General features: G+C 30.4%; 1 protein-coding gene across 1 annotated transcript; it reads right to left on the bottom strand.

Annotated features, from left to right (window-relative positions):
• Nucleotides 1-195: 195 nt before the first annotated feature.
• Nucleotides 196-6,422, bottom strand: HMG (high mobility group). The gene is made up of 16 exons (XM_020377167.3): nt 6,214-6,422; nt 5,057-5,242; nt 4,767-4,872; nt 4,019-4,155; nt 3,735-3,818; nt 3,559-3,653; nt 3,316-3,424; nt 3,064-3,150; nt 2,880-2,972; nt 2,495-2,692; nt 2,239-2,384; nt 2,009-2,156; nt 1,496-1,594; nt 1,224-1,397; nt 784-862; nt 196-672 (listed from the first exon to the last, which is right to left on the bottom strand). The coding sequence occupies exons 1-16, from the start codon at nt 6,265-6,267 to the stop codon at nt 545-547; spliced, it is 1,923 nt and encodes a 640-aa protein (XP_020232756.1). The 5' UTR covers nt 6,268-6,422; the 3' UTR covers nt 196-544.
• Between the last annotated feature and the right edge of the window lie 15,117 nt (nt 6,423-21,539).

The following is a 21,539-nucleotide window of genomic DNA, read 5'->3' as shown; positions in this document are numbered from 1 at the left end:
TGACGAACTATTTATTTGTATAAATAGTTTTTAAAATTATTTATTTTTGATATTTTGAATTTTTTTATTTATATAGGCCAAAAAGCCTATTATCTATACAACATCTACTTTTCTTCTTTCTTATCTTCCTTCTATTTCTGTCTTCGTTAGTTTTTCTTCCTATATTTATCTCACGACATTCAATTCGTCGAAAAATCGTTACAAATCCTAGATCAGGTCACAAACTTCATAGGCATTGTCATTTTAGCCCATATGCTAATAAATTGGGCTACAAACACGGATCATTAATGTAATTAAACACAACAACTTAGTCACCACAGCAACCTCACCTTCCCCTGCCTTCCCTAAAGCCATGCAAAGCAACTGGCGTTTCCAACTCCCCAGATTACAAAACTTTTGAGCACGTTCCAGTGACCTTTTACAAGTTATTATCAAGACATTTCAAAAGGCATAAACTTGGGTCATTTTACGTGAGTAGTTAACTTAGCCAGCATCTAGAAAACTGCATAAACTAGCAGGATTTTTCACAATTTTGAAAACAGCCTTAGGCACTGTCAGAATCATTTCCTGAATCAATATTCATGGGTTGGGGATTCTTGTACCCACTAATCTCATCTTTGTAACGTTTTTTATCTGCCCGTGCTTTTTCCTCGTATGGTTCCTTCTCTTCCACTGTGCATTCAATAAGTAAAACAATATACAGTTTAGTCCCCAAAAAGTATAAGCTCGGATATAAATGATACTCAATGGAACAGCATGAAATCAAACAATCGGCAACCATACCTGACATCTTTTTCCATTTCTCTCCAAGTACTCTTCCCACATCCGTAAATGAAATTCCAGGATTAGTTTTCTTCAGATTCTGTCAAACAAAATTCAGGGAATATTATGTAGAGAGAACTATTTCGGGTAGACTTTGTTAAAGGTCATTTGGCTACTGAGTCCGGTCTTAAAAGCATGCCTCTTTTACTTGCATTAATTAGAGAGTTTGTTGGATGATCTCATTATTATCTATTTTACCCGGCATTGTAAAGATTTTTTTTTTTCCTTTCCCAGCCTGAGACTTCTATGTTCTCCACCAAAATATCCAGTAGAGCAAACAAAATGAAGTACACAATTCTACATAAACTACCACTGTAACCCAGAGCTATGCAGAAGTGATGTGATAAATATTCCCATCCAAAAACATACAGCACATCTATATGATATACAATAGAACACACCTCTCTTTCCAATTTAGAAAAGAACATGAAACCAGACATTGCCCTCTTCGGTGCATTTGGGTCCTTTTTCTTCTTCTGTTTTTTCTTCTTTCCATCTTCATCATCTTTTGGTTTCTTTTTAGAAGTAGATGCCTTAGAAGGCAGGTCCTTCTTTGATTCCTTTTTGGCAGGCTTCTGAAAATTGGTCATATTAAGCTTGTCAGACACCATATATTTAAAGAATATAGAAGAATCACAAAGATAACAAACAAACGCAAACAAAAATCACTTGCCTCTTTCTCATCACCACTATCACTGCCATCAGAATCGTCTGCCCCAGAATCATCAGTGGGAGAACCTTCATCATCCTTGTCAGCAACAAAATCAGAATCCTGTAGACATTTACCACCATTTAATGTATACAGAAACAAACACTAGTGAAATCCGGCCACATTTAACCCCCCCAACCAATGACCAAAATGGTGCCAAGATGCATAGAGTCCATACTGAAAACGTGTACAGAAGCAAATGTCAAATGCACACAAACACAATAGAAAGCAAAACAGACAAAATGAATAAACACTTAAAATAGAAGAAAGATCAACTGCATGAATTCAATAATTGCATAAACTGAAACCTAAGCTTTAGGTTCACCTCAAATTTTTTCACAGCCAACTATTTTCAGATGTTGGTCAACATATATAAATTTGTCTCCTTGATTTATAAAACTAGAAAACTTATTAACTAAATGCTACTCAAACTGAAAGATAAGGATGAAAAATATATAAAAATATCTGTTTGATCACCTCCTCATCACTTTCATCTCCACCAGCTTCATTTTTTATGCGCTCAAGATGTGGATCAACAGCATCATCATCATCATTCTCGAGAACCTTCTTTATACCAACAGTGGGTTGGGCATCTCCCAAGTTCAAAATTTTCAAGCCCTTCGAACTGCATGTGCAAGAAAAAAAAAAGCAAATTATTTATATAACAATTAGTTGTGTGTAAAATTTGGCATTAAGCTAACAGTTACCTGATAAATTCATACAAATTGTGGTACTCGTTTCTCTGAATATTACGGAAGAGATGCTCTTGTTCAGATTTTAATCTGATAAGAAGGTCAAAATAATGCATATTGGAACCACCAGCAGCATGCCGCTCAAATTCCACATAGTCAATCTAATAGGAAAGGAAAAAACAATGAAAACCTCCATTGTGTAAATATCATAAGCGAAATCTATCAACCAGTAATTGACATCTGGTCCTCTGTAAGCACAATCAGATTTTACCTCTTCATGAAGAATAAGAGTTGGAGGTTTAGGTAGAAAGAAGAAGCTCTTCTCAAGGGGATACAGAATTCCATCTTCAGCTTTTAAAGATGATTTCACTGCATAACCATCTTGACAACTCCTAAATTTTCCAGGCTTAGTCACTTTAGCACTGGACAAGCCACGTAATATTGTGGTGAACACTTCATGAATAAGCCCCTGATTATTATTTAATTGAAAATTAAATGCATCAGCAACTGCATCATGTGACATGTATGACCAACAGTTACCAAATTCATGTCATCTAAAATATGCAAGCTACTATTTTCCATTTTCTCAGGCAATCCTATTAGAATAGTATCTCAGGTTTACTGACATGCGACTCAATCAATACTTTAAGCAATACCTTATAAGACAGCTCCAACTTGTCTTTGTACTTTGAGTTATAAAGATCTTCATTTATTGCCAATTCACTTTGAACAACATAATCAGTTTCAAACTATACAAAAATGAGAAAAACAATGTCAGATTCAGAAGCAAGTAAATAAACATCACATAAATTGGCAAACAATGAACCAGTTAGCAATTACCTGCATCACAATATGAGGGTACAAAGTTTGTCCCTTCCGAATAGGGGGATCAAGACTAATAATGACAAAGGTATGTGGTTGATTAGACTACAGATACATGGGAGAAATTGTCAGTACACTTAACAAGTCCAAAGAAAAGCATCATCAATTTAACGACAAAACTGGCTAATGGCATCGAAATTTTACTTTTCACAATCATTTAATATGAAAACAAATATTAGTGAAATGAAAGTACAGGACCAGGAAATGAACCTTTGGTAGTAAAAATAGGCGAACCACACTGCTATACTGGATTTTGAAATCATTAGCCTGTCCCTGAAGCCGCAAGAATGACATGTGTAACTCCACACTGTATCGTCCCCTGCATAAAAGTACAATTTTTTTATTAATAATACTCAATATATTTATTGAAAGGAGATATACAATCAATACAAAAGACAACAATATGAAGCCAAAAATACTTGTATGATATGTCAATGCATTTAAAGACAATACCTTGGTGTAAGGATTGCAATACCCTCAAATGTAACAACAGCATCTTCACCTCCTGCGCCAACATCAGCCATAGACATTATTTTGTCACGGAAAACCTGAAGCACAAAAAATTTAAATGTCAGTTAACCAATAAATTATTATAATACAGGATCTTTCGTAGTCAGGAACAAACTCACCTGAGCAGGAGGACGATTTTCATCACCAACAAACTGGGTGTTGGAATTTGGTATGTGGAAACTTATCTCCATCAGTGAATCTTTCTGAGATCATAACATATACAAAATTAGACCATAAAAAAACTCAATTGAATTGAACCTAATAACTAGAGTCTTCAATATTGTGCAAGTCCAAACTTGAATGAGAACAATTTTCTTGCAAAAAATAACCGCCAGGTTGGCTAAACTCTATGAATTTGTTACAACATATAAGACAACATAAGTGCATGAAAATATAGATATACCTCATTAGCTCCGGTTGTGTCATCCACATGAAACTCCAAGATCACATCATTCTTCCCTTGAAGCTGCGTTTGAGAGACATCCGCTAAAGACACCTCAAAAGCTTGCTTTGAACCAACCATAAAAGCCAGCATATTTCCTGAAATGGAAATAGAAACATAAGGACATCCACTACTCTACTAGCAGTATTGCTGTAAAAGAAGTCGAGTCAAATTTTATTAAACAACCTCCACCATAAAGAAAAATGCTTTGATTGCAAAAGAAGAAAACAAAAGAGATAAAGTTGATCTTTAAAAATTCAACCACCTCCACCACCCAAACAAATACACAAACATTTTTTTATACTTAAAATTGCACTTAATGTGATTACTGAAGTGGAGGTAGTGGTGCCTAAATGCATTTGACACTAGGTAGTAGCACCACATAAGTTCTCAACCTTTCTTCAAAAGTTCATATATGGAAATCATCCAAGAAAAAACAATGCCCTACAGGAACAAACTGGATCATATCAACAGAATTTCTTTCAAAATAGGAAAGTTCTACCCTTTACTAAAAACACAACATACAATTTCCTCCAAGAGCTGCAGTATCAAACAGAACATAGTGCAAAACTAACTTTTTCCAGAGACACTAAATTTACAAAATTTATAGCAAATAAGGATGACAAAGAGAGATGCTTGAGATATATGTGTGATGCGTCATGCAGATAATATTAATTACAACTCATAAGTCGGTTCATATATCACCAACCATTTAGATCAACTTCTCCCCAATTACGCCCACTAACAGAAAGCTGCTTCTCCTCTACCGTTATTCCACAGGTGTTTTGGAAAAAATTGGTCAAACTTGCAACATCCTACAAAATACATATAAAAAGAAATGTGAGAAATTAAGACCCAGCATTCAATAGCAATCCAAGTCCTCTATATATAGATTTGTGTTAATAAAAGGAACAAAACATAAGAAACCAAACCAACAGTTTGAATTCTTATTTCCACATCAAATGTAGGAAAATATTCAGGAGGGAAAAAGTGAGTAACCTGGTCACGAAATCCAGTGAACTTGTAGTACAACCCATCTTTGATTTGAACACCAAGTTGGTTAGTCCTTGGAACCTTCATCCATGTGACCCCCATTATGTCGGATTTATCAACTTCAATTAATTTGCCACCACCCTGTCTCTTCCATATAATTCCTCCAGAATATATTTTTATCTGCCCTGGATTCTGCAATCCCAATTACATGAAAAGAGAGGTGTCACACATCTCAAGTGCTAATTTTGGTCTCATATTCACAAATTCAGCAGAAGTTTTCGATTCATTGACTCTAATTACTATTAATTTTAGTTAAAAGTAATAAAACTGGTAAAAACTTGAAATGGAACAAGCAACGCAACTATGAGTAGGGGCTATGTATATTGGGTCTGTTCCTACAGACTATTAAATAAATGGCTCATAACACCAAATGAAATCACCTACTTGTAGAAGGTAGAATAGTTGGAGCCAAAAATAACTTTGCATTAACAAGGGTTGTTAGCGCAAGTGGTTCAATAATCAATGATCAAGTTCAATCCTTGACTTCAACATAGAGTCACAACTTGAAGTACGACTGTACCTTGTAAAAAGGAGTTATACCTCTTTATTAAACCCCAAAAAAAATACAAACCTTTGCACTCACTTGCTTGGTAGTTGGTATAACTAAAAAAAATGATCCGAATGAAAAAAATTTAGATTATCTATTTTCTACACAGGTTTTAAAAAAACCTGTCCAAGGCAGCGATTTTGCCACCAATGTCAAGGCTTTTGGAGTCTCCACGACCCCAATTCCATCCGATTCGACTTCATTCGACCGCAATTTAAAACATTGTTTTCTCCCGCCCCCAATTTTCATCTCCTGGATAAAGCACTCCCTTAGGGTTTTGAGAGCGAAACGAAACAGAACCCACTAGTGCACAAATTTCCCGCAGTAGACACCAAAAAATAAAAAAGAAACAGAATTTCTAACTTACTTACAAAACAAACAAAAAAATCTAACCTACTTAGAAAACAAACAAGAAATGTTGTACAATAAAATAATAGTAACAGCAAATAGGGATAAAGCAAAGGTGTGAGCGATAGATGTAAAACGAAATGGAGCAGAAACAAAAAATTAGGGTTTAGAAAAGAGAGAGAGAGAGAGAGAGAGAGAGAGAGATTACGGTGCCTCCGCGGCCTCCGAGGGTGATGTTGTTGAAGAGATGACCGTCCGTCATGGCTGAAAGTGAGAATGAAGAATTCGCATACACACTTTTGAAGGCTTCTCAGTTATTATGAGATTCAGATAAATGGCTGTTATACAAGTCGAACGCGCCAAGCCTTCTAGTTCTAGGTTTCTCTTACCCACGCTTAACTCTCCAAAAAAAGCAATGAATACGTATTTCGTTTCTACACTGTATTAAAAGAAAAATATGTATTTTTATAAAATAATTTTAAAATATAAAACAAAATGCAATAACTTATGAGAATTGAGAAGATTCATGATGTAATAAATAAAGAAAAAATATATATATTGTATATTGATGCAAGAAAAAGTAGTTTCGCAAGGTTATAGAAAATGAACAAATATTAAAGTAATTCATATAAAAATAAAAATCAAAAGAAATTATTGAAAGAGGTATCATCTTTATATAATGGTTTAAATATTTTCAAAATTATGTTGTTATCTTATAATGATATCTTATCATGATTTATAGTGTTGCAACCTAGATCGCAACGGGATCATAAAAATAAAAATTAAACCAATGAAGTCGTTACTAATGTTTATTTTTATGAAAAAAAATATTAAAAAAATCACGAAATAGAAAATGATCTACAAAAATTAAATTTTTGAGTTTGGGAGTCAATTACGTGTAAGGAATGTATTAGCATCTCACAACATTGGTCTTAAGACGATTATCTTTAATTAATTAAACAAATTATTTATAATATTTATCTCACCCTAAATTAATTGAAATTAACTAATAATCAAATGTTTTTTATTTAACTAGTGTATTTATTTTATAAAAAAAATCAGAATTACTATATATATATATAAAGATAATATTATTTTTTGGGACTCGACAAGATTTATTTCTTGCTCCTACGTATCTCCATGTGTAATAAAGAATCAGAGTCACGTAATTTTTTGTAGAAAATATTTGTGTATTGATATATTTTTTAATTAAATTTTAATTTTTATTAAATTTAGGATTCTTGAACTGTCCCAGCTCATTCACCCTAAAATATAAAATTGATTGAGGTGTACACCAAAGTCAATTCAATAAAATATTTAATTTTAATTATAATTATTGATATTATTGTTACTATGGTATATACTTAAAAGATTTTTGGTTGGATATTTTTATTTTGGAGAAAAATCTAAAGATATCAAGTTGTCATAATTTGTACCTTAAATTCAAAGGTTAAAAAGATGTCATATCTAATTAACTATTCCTCAAATAAAATCTTTGATATAATAACTTCAAATATTTATGTTGAATATTGTGATAATATTTTTTTCATATTTAATTATGCATTTTTTAATTTTAAATTTTTTTTTAAGATAATAAGTTGTCATAACTTACATTCTTAAATTCTAGGATTAAAGGAATATCACATTTAAATAATCTCCCTTTTTTATAGATATAATTAATACTAATATTAATAATATAATATCACAGTAATTATTATTATTATTATTATTATTGTCGTTGTCTAAATGGATTAAAAATTATGTAAATATCTGACACATTTGTATAAAAAAAAACTTAATCAAATAAAACCAATTAAACTAATTTTGTTAAAATAAGAAACAAATACCATCATCTAAGATTAAGGGAATGCCACATTTAAATAATTTGTTTTGTTTGTTTTTTTTCTTAAAAAGATAAATATTATTAATATTAATATAATAATAGTAATAATAATTACTATTATCAATATCTTTAAAGTAACATGAGAACCTAATATATGGATGCAAATAAATTAATTAATGATTTTTTAATCCTTTGTTGTAAAGAAAAAACAAATAAGATAAAATTTGTTAGTCATATTCATATTTGCGCATCTTGGAAAAAGGAAAAGAAAAAATTTGATTGAATGGTTCCAGGGCATATTTGTTTTTAAATGGGCTTAGCCCACATAGTTCCCAAAAACCAAAAAAAAAAGAAGAAAGAAAACAGTGGCATTAAGCCACTTTGAGCCCAGAACGCCAAAGCATAAGGCATGTATAGAAGAAACGGATACAAGGCCAAAGCATGCTGCCAAAAAATAACAGCTTGTGTAGTTTGCAGTTCCAATAATTACTTTATCCATGACACCAAAGCCAGATTTTTACACTAACATAGAAACCGTAAAGGATAAGGAAACATATTTGTTGATACAGAGGAAGATTTGACTTCCCTATTTTTGTCTTTTTCTGATTTTTTATTATTATTTTTATTTATTATTTATGATTATTGTGTGTATTTTTTGAGTTTAAATCTAGTTTGTAAATTATTAATTTGAAATTTTTGAGAAATAAATTAATAAAAAAATTAGTGGAATATATGGCTTGACTATTTATCTTATATAATTAGTGGATTTTTATTAAAAATAAAATAAAAATAAGATTAAATGATAAAAGTATGTAAGTCCAAATTTATCCTTAAACTTTAAAATTTTGAATTCAAATCTTAAATTTCATAAAAATATTAATTTTAAAATTTTTAATATATAAAAGGGATAGTCTTTTTAATAACTACTTGATTGATGGACTATTATTCCCTTTTATTTATTAAAAATTAAGGGTGTGTTTAGTTTTGAAAAACATTTATTATTTTCATTTAGAAAATAATTTTCATTTTCTAATTTTAAAATTTAGAAAACATGTTTGGTTTAACTATTTCAATAAAAGTTCATAAAATATTTTTGGCATAAAATTTACAATCAAAATATTCTCTATATATGAATTAGAATAATATTTTTTTAAATAGGCATCAATTTAATAAAATGACTAGAATTTTATATTTTTTTTAAAAATTGAAAGATTAAATGTCTCTATTTTAAAATAAATAGACCAAAATTATGGATTAACAAAAATAGAGAAATTAAAAATACAATTTAATCTATAAATTATTTATCGTGAATATAAAATATAATTTAATGTTTAAAATATCTATTATACAAATTTTAAATTTGATTTATATATTCAAACATAATATTTATTTGTGGGTATATAATTTATTATAAATTTTAATTATATATAACAAATATTTAACTTATACATTATAGTGAGTAAAATACTAATGTGTGTGTATATATATATAACTAAAAATATTTTTATCAAGGGAATCTAAAGATATGATAGGCTTTATTAGGGTTTTGGAGGAGTCCTTTGTGGAGAACGAAGACTCTTTGACATGTTGCACCAAGAAAGTGAAGATGAAAGATGACTAGGTTGGATCAGATGCGATTATGTTGGAGAAATAGGATTAGGTAGGAAGGAAAGTTGCTATCAAGAAAACTTATGCTAACTATCTTCTTTCTTTTGATGGTGGAAGGATATTTTTGGATTTTCAAAGTCTCATCCAAGAGATGAAATTTTTCGATGATGAAAACAAGTTTATGGACGATGAAATGACATGGAACGCAAGAGAGGTTGATCCTCACCCTACTATTCCTATCTCGCCGAAAGCATTTGAGAAATGGTACTCTCTTTAGAAAAACTTTCTCATTATCAATGTATTGGGCAAGCAAGTCACCCTCAAGATAATAGAGGACAAGATTCAACGAGAGGAAGCTAAAGCTGGTGGATATGGGGCATTTGGTAGAGAAAAAAGTTTTTTCATACCCAAGAATCATGAGTTTTGGGAATTAAAATTCTTGGGATATAATTCCTAGGAATAGCTAAAATCTGTTTGGTTACTCATAAAGGTTATTGAAAATAATCGGACGGGATTCTCGAGAATAAAAATTTTCATATTTAGTTACAATAGTATATTTTTTGGTATATAAATATGTTTTACAAAAATATCCTTTATTAAAATAATCTCATTAGATATATTTATTTACTCAAATTTTATTACAAATAGGACATTAAACTATTTTAAAAAGTTGAAAACTTATAGTTAAAATTATTTAAATATAGAATTCAACAAAATAAATAAACAAAGAAAAATGTTACATAATAATTAAGAAGGATAAAAATATACTACTACATTTTATTCCAATATAAATAAATAATTAATTAATTATTAACAAATACTATTAAATTATAAAAACAAAACAAACTTTAATAATATTATTAAAATTAACAAGGTTGATAAATACTAAGATATAAAAAAAAAAAAAAATAAAGATATTGGAGTGACTAGGGAGAAAGAGAAAGTGATGGCATCCTTGCTTGCATTGATGAAGAGATGACACTCAATGGCAAGGGACACCTTAAACTCCTTGGATCATAGCTCCTCAAGGGCATCTTTGATGGAGGGATTGGCGGAAATGGAAGTGTGGATGAAGTGTTTGATGGAATGCTTGAGAGGTACTCTAGGGTTTGGCTCACTCAAAGGTAGATGAAGGTCACTCCTAGGGTTTTTACTCAAGGTGGAGATAGGTAGGTTTCTTGGCCGAAAATGACCAAGAAAGACCAAGGAAAATATAAAGGCACAAAAGGCTTACTCTATATTAATTTCCAAAGTATTTACAAGAAGGCTAGCCTAGGGTATTTACAGAAGGGGGGATGCATTTAGGGTTACATTTGATAGTGCATGGCCAAGTAATGCAATCCAAATGCACTTCAAATGAAACCTAAATTAATCCTAGATGCTACTTGGTGCCCAAGGATGGAATCTTTGGGTTTGGTTAAGCTACATCCCTAGGTGCCCTCCACTCACTTGGGCCTAAGCCTTGCCAAGTCAAAAAATAAATCCAATGCCACCAAAAAATCATGTCTAGGCCTAGTTTCCAACCTTAATAAAATACCCTAGCTATAAAATAAAATCCTATAATCTAAGACACCCCATAATACAAGGGTAAAATGAGAAATACAAGTAAAAATAAATTTTATGACTAAAACACCCCAAAATACAAGGGTAAAATAGGAAATTAAAGACAAGGAAAAAAATAGGAATAAATACTATACTAATAAAAACTTAGGAGCTAAGGCCCAAAAGTAGTCTCATTACTTTTAAGGTTTTCAAAACTAACCCATTCATCTTTCCTCCTTCTATATATCACCTCTTGGTCTTCTTGGCCTTAGTGTGATTCCATCAGAAAGAGAGAATGAAACGGAGAAAGAAGGAGTGAGAGTGACAAAGAAAGAGAGGGGGAAAGAGAAATAGAAGGAGTGAGAGATAGGGAGAGGGGGAGTGTGAGTGAGAAAAATGGAGAAAAGGGGAGAAAGAAAGAGATAGAGGGAAGGGGAGACGGAGTGATAGGAAAAAAGGGGGAGTGAGAGAGACAAAAAGAAAAAGAATGGAAAAAGAAAGACTTTTTATTTTAAAAAAAGATATTGTGTTTTTTTTATATACTTACAACTTTCATCTTAACTCGAAAAAAGTTGGATTTTCACCTGTTTATGAGAATCTTTTCGTGAAAAAATGAGATAAAAATGGTTATCGATAAATTACATTCTTGGGAATTGTTTTTTAAATAACTACCAAATATGAAGAATCAAGATTCTCGATTTAAGATTTTTAAGAAAGAGAAAAACATTTTGTGTATCAAATGCTCATAAGAATAGCTCTTGGTAAAATTATTTTACTTAATAACTCACGGTATATATTGAATTTCAATAATAAAACCCTTAAAATGAAAGTTTTCAATGCATAAATTAAGTGTATAGGTTTTAAAAAATTTGAAAATTATTTGATACCTTCTTTCATTAATTCAACTTATTAGATAAAAATATTTTATACGTTGATTTGAATCTATATAATAGAGTATCATATGATTTTAAAATTTTTTAAAAATTTGTTAACTTTATATATACATTAAGAACTTTTAATTTTCAATTAGATTGTTAAAATTCAACATACACCATGAATTATTGAATGGAGTGATTTTATCAGCGGTTACCCTTGGAGTAATTTGATCAGCGGTTACCCTTGGAGTAATTTGATCCCTCAGTTTCATCTATTTTTAAATATAAAATATTAAATTGTATTATTATTTACTTGTGATTTTAAATTTAAAGTTTGTTTTTTGCTAGGCAAAAGTGAATAATATTAAAAAGGGAGTACACGGGGTACTCTAACCCATACAAAGCTAAAACATAACAGAGTACATTAGTAATAAATCACCAATTCACCAAACAAGAACCACTAAAACAAACCATACTTCTGAATAAATATTTAAGCTAATTACAAAGAAATTTACCAAAACTCCAACAGCTAATAACTGACAATTCAATACTTGTGATACACCAAAACTAGATGTAACAAACTTGTAGCACATGGACGTGGAGATAATGACAATTAAAAAAACCACCAGCCAAAACTTATGATGTCGAAACAAGGAGCCAGAGTTTGCAAATTATAACCAAAACAACGGGCACCCCTTCACGAAACAACAATCACAACAGGTAGCAAGCTCATCTTAAAAAATTAAGACATGCACATGGTTGTGTATACCAATAAGAGAATTGATAGCAAAAATTGTGGTCTTTAGCCTTTAACCATTTCTAGGAGTGAAGCTTTATCAGTTCAAGCAGATCTGTTGTAGAAAAAATCTTATCGAAAAAAATAACTGCATTCCTTGCTAGCCATAAGCTCTAGAGGACAGTCAACCATATCATGGACCATTTATATCTCATGTTTGGGTTACAATTGGGCAACCCCAAAAATTGTGCAAAATGAGTAGTGTATGTATTTGGCAAAACAGAAGAAAAACCACACCATTCCAAACAAAGCATCCATATATTGTAGGCAAAAGAACACTCAAACATAATATGTGAAGCAGTCTCCACCTGATGTGTACACTACACACACCCAACAACAGAATTTGGGATAACATTCCTCTTAGCAAGATTTACCTTTGAAGGAATTCTATCAAGCATCACCTTCCAAGCAAAACAAGAGACCTTAGAGGGAACTAGTCTGCACCAAATAAACTTATGCAAAGGTATCTCCGCATATATAGAGTCATTTATAATGGCATGATAAGATGATTTGACAGAATAGAAACCTTCAAAGTCAACTTTCCAACACCAAGTATCATCAATATTATCATGAAGTTGAATCATACTCAAATCCAGCAATAGCAAGGACAATTGTGATAACTCCCACTGAAATAATGACCTTCTCCAACTCCAATTCCACCCAAATCCACCTTCTCTACGAACAAACATATTCGAAACTGAAATGTCCTTAGTAGTAGTAATAGTAAATAGCCTACTATACCGATCACAAAAAGGTGTTGAACTACACCAAGATTCTCTCCAAAAAAGAAGTGTTTCTCCCGTTCCCCATAATTCTAATACACCGTGAATAGAACCAATCCCAAGATACATTAGCACCCTCCTCAATGCTCCATAAATCTAACCACCATCTAGACCCAGTAACCCTCATACCCTCCTTCCTCAAAGCAGACACCACATAAATAGATGTAACGACTCTATTCCAATAAGTCTCCCTCTCAACTAGTAGTCTCCACCTCCACTTTCCTAAAAAAGCCAAATTAAAAGCTCTCAAATCTCTCAAACCCAAACCCCCAAGGTGTTTATCTCTACATGTAACATCCCGAATTTTCTATTGGTAAATAGTTAATTATTATTTATTTTATATTTGTGGAGATTATGTTCTTATAGTTATTTTAATGGGTTTTATAGAATGTTTTAAAGGTTTTTAATAATTATTAGTATTTTGATAATGAATATTTATGAAAATTATTTTTGTAATATTTTGATTTTTAGTAGTCCAAAATGGGTCGTTCTCAAACTGGAACGGGTCGTTCCAGACTACTAAAATGACCTAAAAAGACTAGGTTGGAACGGGTCGTTCCAACACACAAATTTATGAGTAATATGTGATCCCAAAATGGGCCGTTTTAGTCTAAGAACGGGCCATTCTGGATATGAAATTTGCGTAGGACGAATGAATCCAGAACGCGCCGTTCTGGATTCGAAACGGACCGTTCTAGCCACATCTGATGCTTATAAATAGAATGCTCTGGTACTCCAGAAATGCATTTTTTTTCACTTTTGACCTCTTTTCTTCTATACTCTATGAAGACCAAGGGAAACTCAGAGGAGGAGATTAGCAAGGTCTTATTTTGGTTTCAGCTCCTACATATCGAGGTAAGGGGGGAGTGAGAAACCTTGCTCTGGGTGTGGGGATGTATGTTGGGTAGTGGGATTGACCCCCACTCCTATGTTTGTTATATGCTTATTTATGAGGGATTTTTCCTAATTATATATGTTCCTTCTGTTTGCTCTGTTTATATGTAAATATAAATGTGTAATTTGAGATCTCTATGGGTTCTCGTGGGAAACCCTAAGGAAATGCATTGGTAATTATAAGAGACAAATTTTAAAAGTTTTGTTTTACCTTCTGAGTTTTCTGTTGTGTTCCTTGATGTTTGCTGAGTGTAAATATGTGTCTAATTTTGAAAATAAACAAGTTTTGATATGAATTAGAGTGCTCTATGGGTTCCTGTGAGAACCCTATGAGAAACAAGCATATTCTTAATATTTTCTATTTTACCTTCTGATTGTTCTGTTGTATTCCTTGTTGTATGAGATGTATGAATATGTATTTAATTTCGCAAATATATGAGTTTTGATATGAATTAGAGTGCTATGTGAAAATGGTGAATATGATGTGATAATGTGATAATGTGAATGTGATGATTTGAATATGATCATGAGAATATGATGATGAAATGTGATGATGAGATGTGATGATGTGATGTGTTGGTGACATGATGATAATTAGACATGATAATGTGATATGGGAATGAGACATGATAATGTAATATGGGAATGAGACATGAAAATGTGATATGAGAAAAGCATGGAATCTTGATTGACATGCATCATATGCATAAATGTTTTTAAGGGTACGATATGGAATACACCGCTAGAGAAGGCCCCTTAGTGTAAAAGCTTTGAGGATTAGTCCTTGGGGATAGCTTGGTTTGTAAGTCCCAGTCTCGTCCATTGTGTGAATGGGATGTATCTTGCGCGACTTAGCTATCCCGACGAGACTCTGGTAATATGTCCTTCTAGTGAGAGTGCGCAGAGGGTGTGACCCGGCATGTACTCCTAGACTACTCTTCATGTATTGCTAGCGGCAATATGCCATGTGATATGTTACTGACGCCACATGCATGATAATATGTAGTCCGTGTCCATACATGTGCATTTTTAATGTTATATAATAAATTGATATTTTTATGTCTTGGATGAATGAGATGTGATATTGTTGTTAATATATCTATGTTATACCTATTTTGTTTGTGTTTGACTATCCGGCGTATATTTCTACACTGTGAGCCAGAGTGAGATGTTTCTCACTCCCTTTTCTCTTGTGTTGTTTTTCTTTGACTGTCATACAGGTGATTATCAGCATGAGGCTGAAGATGTTGGTGATGAAACTTAGGCTTCTATATTGGGATTTGCTATGATAGGACATGTGACATTAGGCGTAGATAAGATTAGATTAAGATATTTTTATTAAATTATTTTGGAAACTTTAGTTTTATTTCTTTGTAATTTCCGCTGATTTTGTTAAGTTATGGATGTGGTACTCTCGTTCTGAACACGTTTGATATTTTAATTATGAAATATTATGTTATTCAAATTTTATTATTATATGTTATGGTATGCGGGGTAGAGGGTGTCACACTACATACCTCATCCCATGAGACCCATGCTAATTTCCTATGTTCATCATCCCCTCCCCCAAAAAATTTTTTAAATAAAGATTCAAGATGAGAAATGATACCAGAGGGAGCCTTGAAAAAGGAAAGAAAATAGATCAGAATGGATTATAGTACTGATTTCAAGAGGACTAGCCTACCACCAAAAGACAGCATTTTGCACTCCATTTAGATAATCTTCTCTGCATCTTTTGAATAACAGGTTGCCAAGTCTTCAACCGCTTTGGATTTGCACCAATAAGTAACCCTAAATATGAGCACGGGAAAGACCCAACTTTATAATTAAGGAATTGTGCCATAAGCTCTAGCCACTGCAACTCAACATTTACTCCCAGAAGCTTACTTTTAAAGAAGTTGACTTTTAGGCCAGCCACTAACTCAAATAGCTGTAAAATAGCTTTTATAGCCCAAACATTGCTTAAAGAAGCATCTCTCACAAAAATTGTGTCAATTTTAAATTTAAAGTTTGAACATGTAATATTTGTCAATTAAATAACAACTAATATTTTAGTTTGTAAAATACATAGACTAAATATTTATTATATGTAATTAAAATTTACAATAATTATATATAAATAAATATTATATTTAAATATATAAATCATATTTAAAATTTATATAAATAAATACTTTTAAACATATAAATTATATTTTAGATTTATAATGAATAATTTATATTGTAACATAATATAGTTTTTATTTATTGATAACTTATTTTAAAAATATTAACATTTAATTCATATATAATCATAATAAATAAAAACTAAATTAGATAAGAAGTTAAAGAAAATTCCTAAAAATTCTCTTGACAACAAAAAAACTACTAAATGTTATGAATAATGATTAGTGGCTCAATTAGGGGATGCTAATATTCATTATCAATCATTATCATTTATATTTTCGTTATGTATTATTCCCTTTTTGTGTAATTGTTCAGTTATCACATGTACTTATAAATAGGTTAGTCCTCTCCCAAAAATAATACATCAGTCAGATTCTTTTTTTCATCTCATATTGTTTTGTTTGTTCTCTCTACTTTTTTTTTTTTTTATAACACGTTATCAGCACGATAATATTTCCTCTATTGGTGTTATAACTACAAGACAAAGCTATGAAGAATTTTTATGAAGAAAGTCATATTTTTCAAAATAAATATTTCAAGGTTAGCTATTCATCTTTCATAATAAGAATTTTATCAAATATTTGTATTGTTTACATTGTTATGTATTAAAATAGTTTTGAAGACACTATAGTTGTCCCGAAGACACTATTAAATAAAAAAATTTATACATCCTTGAAATGTGTCTAGAAGATACTATTAAAAGAGAATATTCAATCTCTTTTAATTTATTATTTTTTTCTCACCAGAAGTGAGAAATATCAATATTTCATTGACATAATATATTCTGTCATTATTATGTAATCATGTTTTTCATATTATGTATTTGATAAAATATTTGTATTTTTATGATTGTAAAATTTATTTAAATATAATTGATTTTAAAGACAAAATAAAAAAAAAATTACAAAAATATTTTTGTAACGGTCTAAAAGACATTGTCAAATAAAGACATTTTAATATTTTTTTTTCTCACCAAAAGTGAGAAAATGATGAAAAAATGAAAACGAAAGAATAAATTTTCTCATTAGAAGTGAGAAAATAATATGAAAAGTGAAAATTAAAATAAATTTCATTAGAAGTGAAAATTTTGGTATAAATATATTACATTGTATTTGATCCTTTGATATAAATGAGGTCACACCGGAAGTGGAATAATTCTGTCAATGTCATAATTATAATGTTGAATAATATTTGAGACACTTATAAAAATTGACAAGTGAAACGTGTCCTTAAGCCTATTTAGGTTTTGTGTGATTTCTTAAAAGGATTATGAATTTTCCTACAATTGTAATTTGATATTGTTCATGATTAAATTGATTGAAATAATCAACTTGTCATGTAATTAAACTCATGTGTTACGTCATTGAATCTTAAAGAGTTTGCCTTCAAATCCTATTGATAAAACTGATATTATTTATTTTTATGTTATGTGTCTATTATTTTAATTGATTGAGATATCATTAAATTATAATTTGATTATGATTTGTATAAGAATGATAGATTTTAATAAAACATGATCAACTTTTATTTCCATAATTTTTTTCGATATAGCATTTATTGGGAAAATAATTTTCCTAATTTTTAGCATTAGTTTTTTTCCCTTTAAAATTAGCCTAGCAATGCCATAAATATATTTTTTACATATATTTTTAGAAAACATTTTATCATTTTTTATTAATTATTATAATGAGAAAGTTTTTTTTCTTAAATAAGAGAAAGATGTAAACATTAAAGAGCTATGATTTTTTGAAAAAAAAATATAATTGTGTTGTATGATTACTGATAGTTAATTTTAATATTTTTTATTTGTCTTGTATCATTCATTTCCTAAAATGATAAAGCAGTGTTAGTGAGATATATCTTTTAAATATTTTTTGTATGAAGCATTTATTTGTAGATAATATACATGAGATGATATAAAAATTAGTATAGATTTTGACATTAAATTGATGTCTAAAGATACATAACAAGAATGTCATTTTTATAATTAGTGATTTCTTAATTTGAAAAATATACTATATTTTTTATACATCTATTTTGTTCCAGAAGTAGCAATATTTTAAAAAAAATATATTAAGAAATATCCTTAGTTGATTTGTTGTCTCTTGAAGACTAAAACAAAATATTGGGATTTTTTTATGCAAGAGACCATTTTAACTAACATTATTTCATTCCCTGAAGTGAATGTTCTAATGTATTAATTTTTATCTTCTCATATTTAATTATGCGATAAATTAATGTTATATGGTACTACAAATATAATTAAAGGCTCTTGAAGAGATAATATATTATTACTAAAAGAAACGAAGTTGCATATTAAAAACGCATTATATTTTTCTAAGTCAAACAAAAACTTATTAAGTTTCAAGGATATTCGTTTAAATGAGTTTCATATTGAAACAAACAATGAAGGGAATGTAGAATATCTTTATATCACGAAACTCCACTTGAATAAAAAAAAGTATTGGAAAAATTATTTGTTTTCTCCTATAGACTGTATTGCACGTATGTTAATACAATTCAAACACATACTATTGTAAACTAGAAGTTTACTAATCAAAATAAATTTGGTGTTTGGCATGATCGATTGGGTCACCCTGGGACTATTATGATGCGAAAAATAATTAAAAATTCATGTGGACATTTATTGAAGAGTCAAGAGATTCTTCAATCAAATATTTTCTCATGTACTGTTTGTTCTCAAGGGAAGTTAATAATTAAACTATCACCAGCAAAAAAATGAGAATGAATCTATCTTATTTTTAGAACGGATACAAGGTGATATTTGTGGACCAATACACCCTATGTGGATCATTAATATATTTTATGGTTTTAATTCATGCATCAACAAGATGATCACATGTTTGTTTATTATCAACTCGCAACCAGACATTTGCGAGACTATTAGCTCAACTAATTATATTAATAGCTCATTTTCCTGACTATCCAATTGAACAAATTCGTTTGGATAATGCTGGTGAATTAACATCTCATGATTTTAATTAGTTGATTTTCCCAACATTAGGGGAGAACAAAAATAGCAAGAAAAAGATATTAGTTGGAATGAATTATCACTATCTAATCTTGATCCTCGTACAAAAATAATGTGAACTAGAAATTCAAAAGATAATTCATTTGCAAAATCTAGCCAACCAATTACCAAATGTATTCACAGATCCAAAAAGGGTGACTAAGTCATATGTACTAGTGGCTAATGCTCCAATAAGAGTCGAAGTCCCTGTTGGACAATCTAATACTGCAAACGAGTCACAAATACGCCTGAAGCGTGGTAGACCAATTTGTTCCAAGGATAAGAATCCTCCAATAAAAAAGGGGGTTAAAGAACAAAATGACCAAATTGAGGATATAAAAACTCAAAAAGATTCCTTTGACATAACTAATATTCTAGTTCTAGAAGAAACTCAAGTACTTGAAATTATTGAAAATGAAGATATCTCAATAAATTATGTTATGAATGGAATACGATGAAATCAAAATAATGTCAATATTGATGACGTGTTTGCATATAATATAGCACTAAATGTAATAAATGATATTGAGGATCAAAAACCAAAGTACATCAACGATTGTCGACAAAGAAATGATTGGCCAAAATGGAAAGATGCAATTGAGGCAGAATTAGACTCGCTTGCTAAGCGAAAAGTTTTTGAACCAGTACTACGTACACCAAAAGGTGTAAAACCAATTGGATACAAATGAGTTTTTGTGCAAAAACGAAATAAAAATGGTGAAATTGTGAGATACAAAGCAAGATTAGTTGCTCAAAGTTTTTCACAAAGACTCGATATTAATTTTGAAGAGACATATTCACATGTAGTGGATGTAAGTATTTTTTGATATTTAATTAGTTTGGTTGTACATGAAAAACTTAATTTACACCTAATGGATGTAGTTACAACATATTTATATGACTCTCTTGATGTTGACATTTATATGAAACTCCTAGAAGGATTTAATTTGCCTAACAATGCAATTCCTAGAGACGATTATTCAATCAAGTTGAATAAGTCCCTATATGGGCTAAAGTAATCAGGTCATATGTAGTATAATCGACTTAGTGAATATTTGTTACAAGAAGGATATAAAAAAATCCAATTTGTCTGTGTATATTTATAAAAAGATCTGAAAATGGATTTGCCATAATTGTAGTTTATGTAGATGACATAAACATCATTGGAACTCCTAAAGAGCTTTCAAAAGCAATAGATTGCTTAAAGAAAGAATTTGAAATGAAGGATCTAAGAAGGACAAAGTTTTGTCTAGGACTGTGAATTGAATACTTAGAAAATGGAATTCTTGTGCATTAAGAAACTTATATAACAAAGGTGCTTAAAAGATCCATTTAGACCCCAAGAAAAGATGAAGAAATACTTGGTCCCGAAGTACCATATCTTAGTGCTATAAGAGCACTAATGTACCTTGCTAATTATACACGACCTGATATAACATTTGCTGTTAATTTGTTAGCAATACATAGTTGTTCACCTACATGAAGACATTGGAATGAAGTTAAACAAATCTTTCGTTATCTTAGAGGTATAATGGATATAGGGTTATTATATTCAAATGTTCACAAACTAGAACTAAATGGTTATGCAGACGTACGTTATTTGTCAGATCCTCATAATGGTAAATCACAAACAGGATATTTGTTTACAAGTGGTGGTACAACCATTTCATGGCGATCTGTAAAACAAACCATATCAGCCACTTGATCTAATCATGCTGAAATTTTAGCATTACATGAGGCAACTCGTGAATGTGTTTGACTAAGATATGTGATTCAACACATACGAAAAACTTGTGGTTTATCTTCTGGAAAAATGACATCGACAGTTATATATGAAGATAATGTTGCATGTATCACACAATTGAAAGATGGATATATAAAGGGAGATAGAACAAAACATATTCTACCAAAATTATTTTTTTACTCATGATCTTCAAAAAAATGGTGATATAAATGTTCAACAAGTCCACTCAAGTGACAACCTAGCAAATCTATTT

This window comes from Cajanus cajan, chromosome 2 (genome assembly GCF_000230855.2).
Source record: "Cajanus cajan strain Asha chromosome 2, NIPB_CcT2T_4, whole genome shotgun sequence".
Classification (NCBI taxonomy): Eukaryota; Viridiplantae; Streptophyta; class Magnoliopsida; order Fabales; family Fabaceae; genus Cajanus; species Cajanus cajan.
This window is presented reverse-complemented; position numbering and strand designations above follow the sequence as displayed.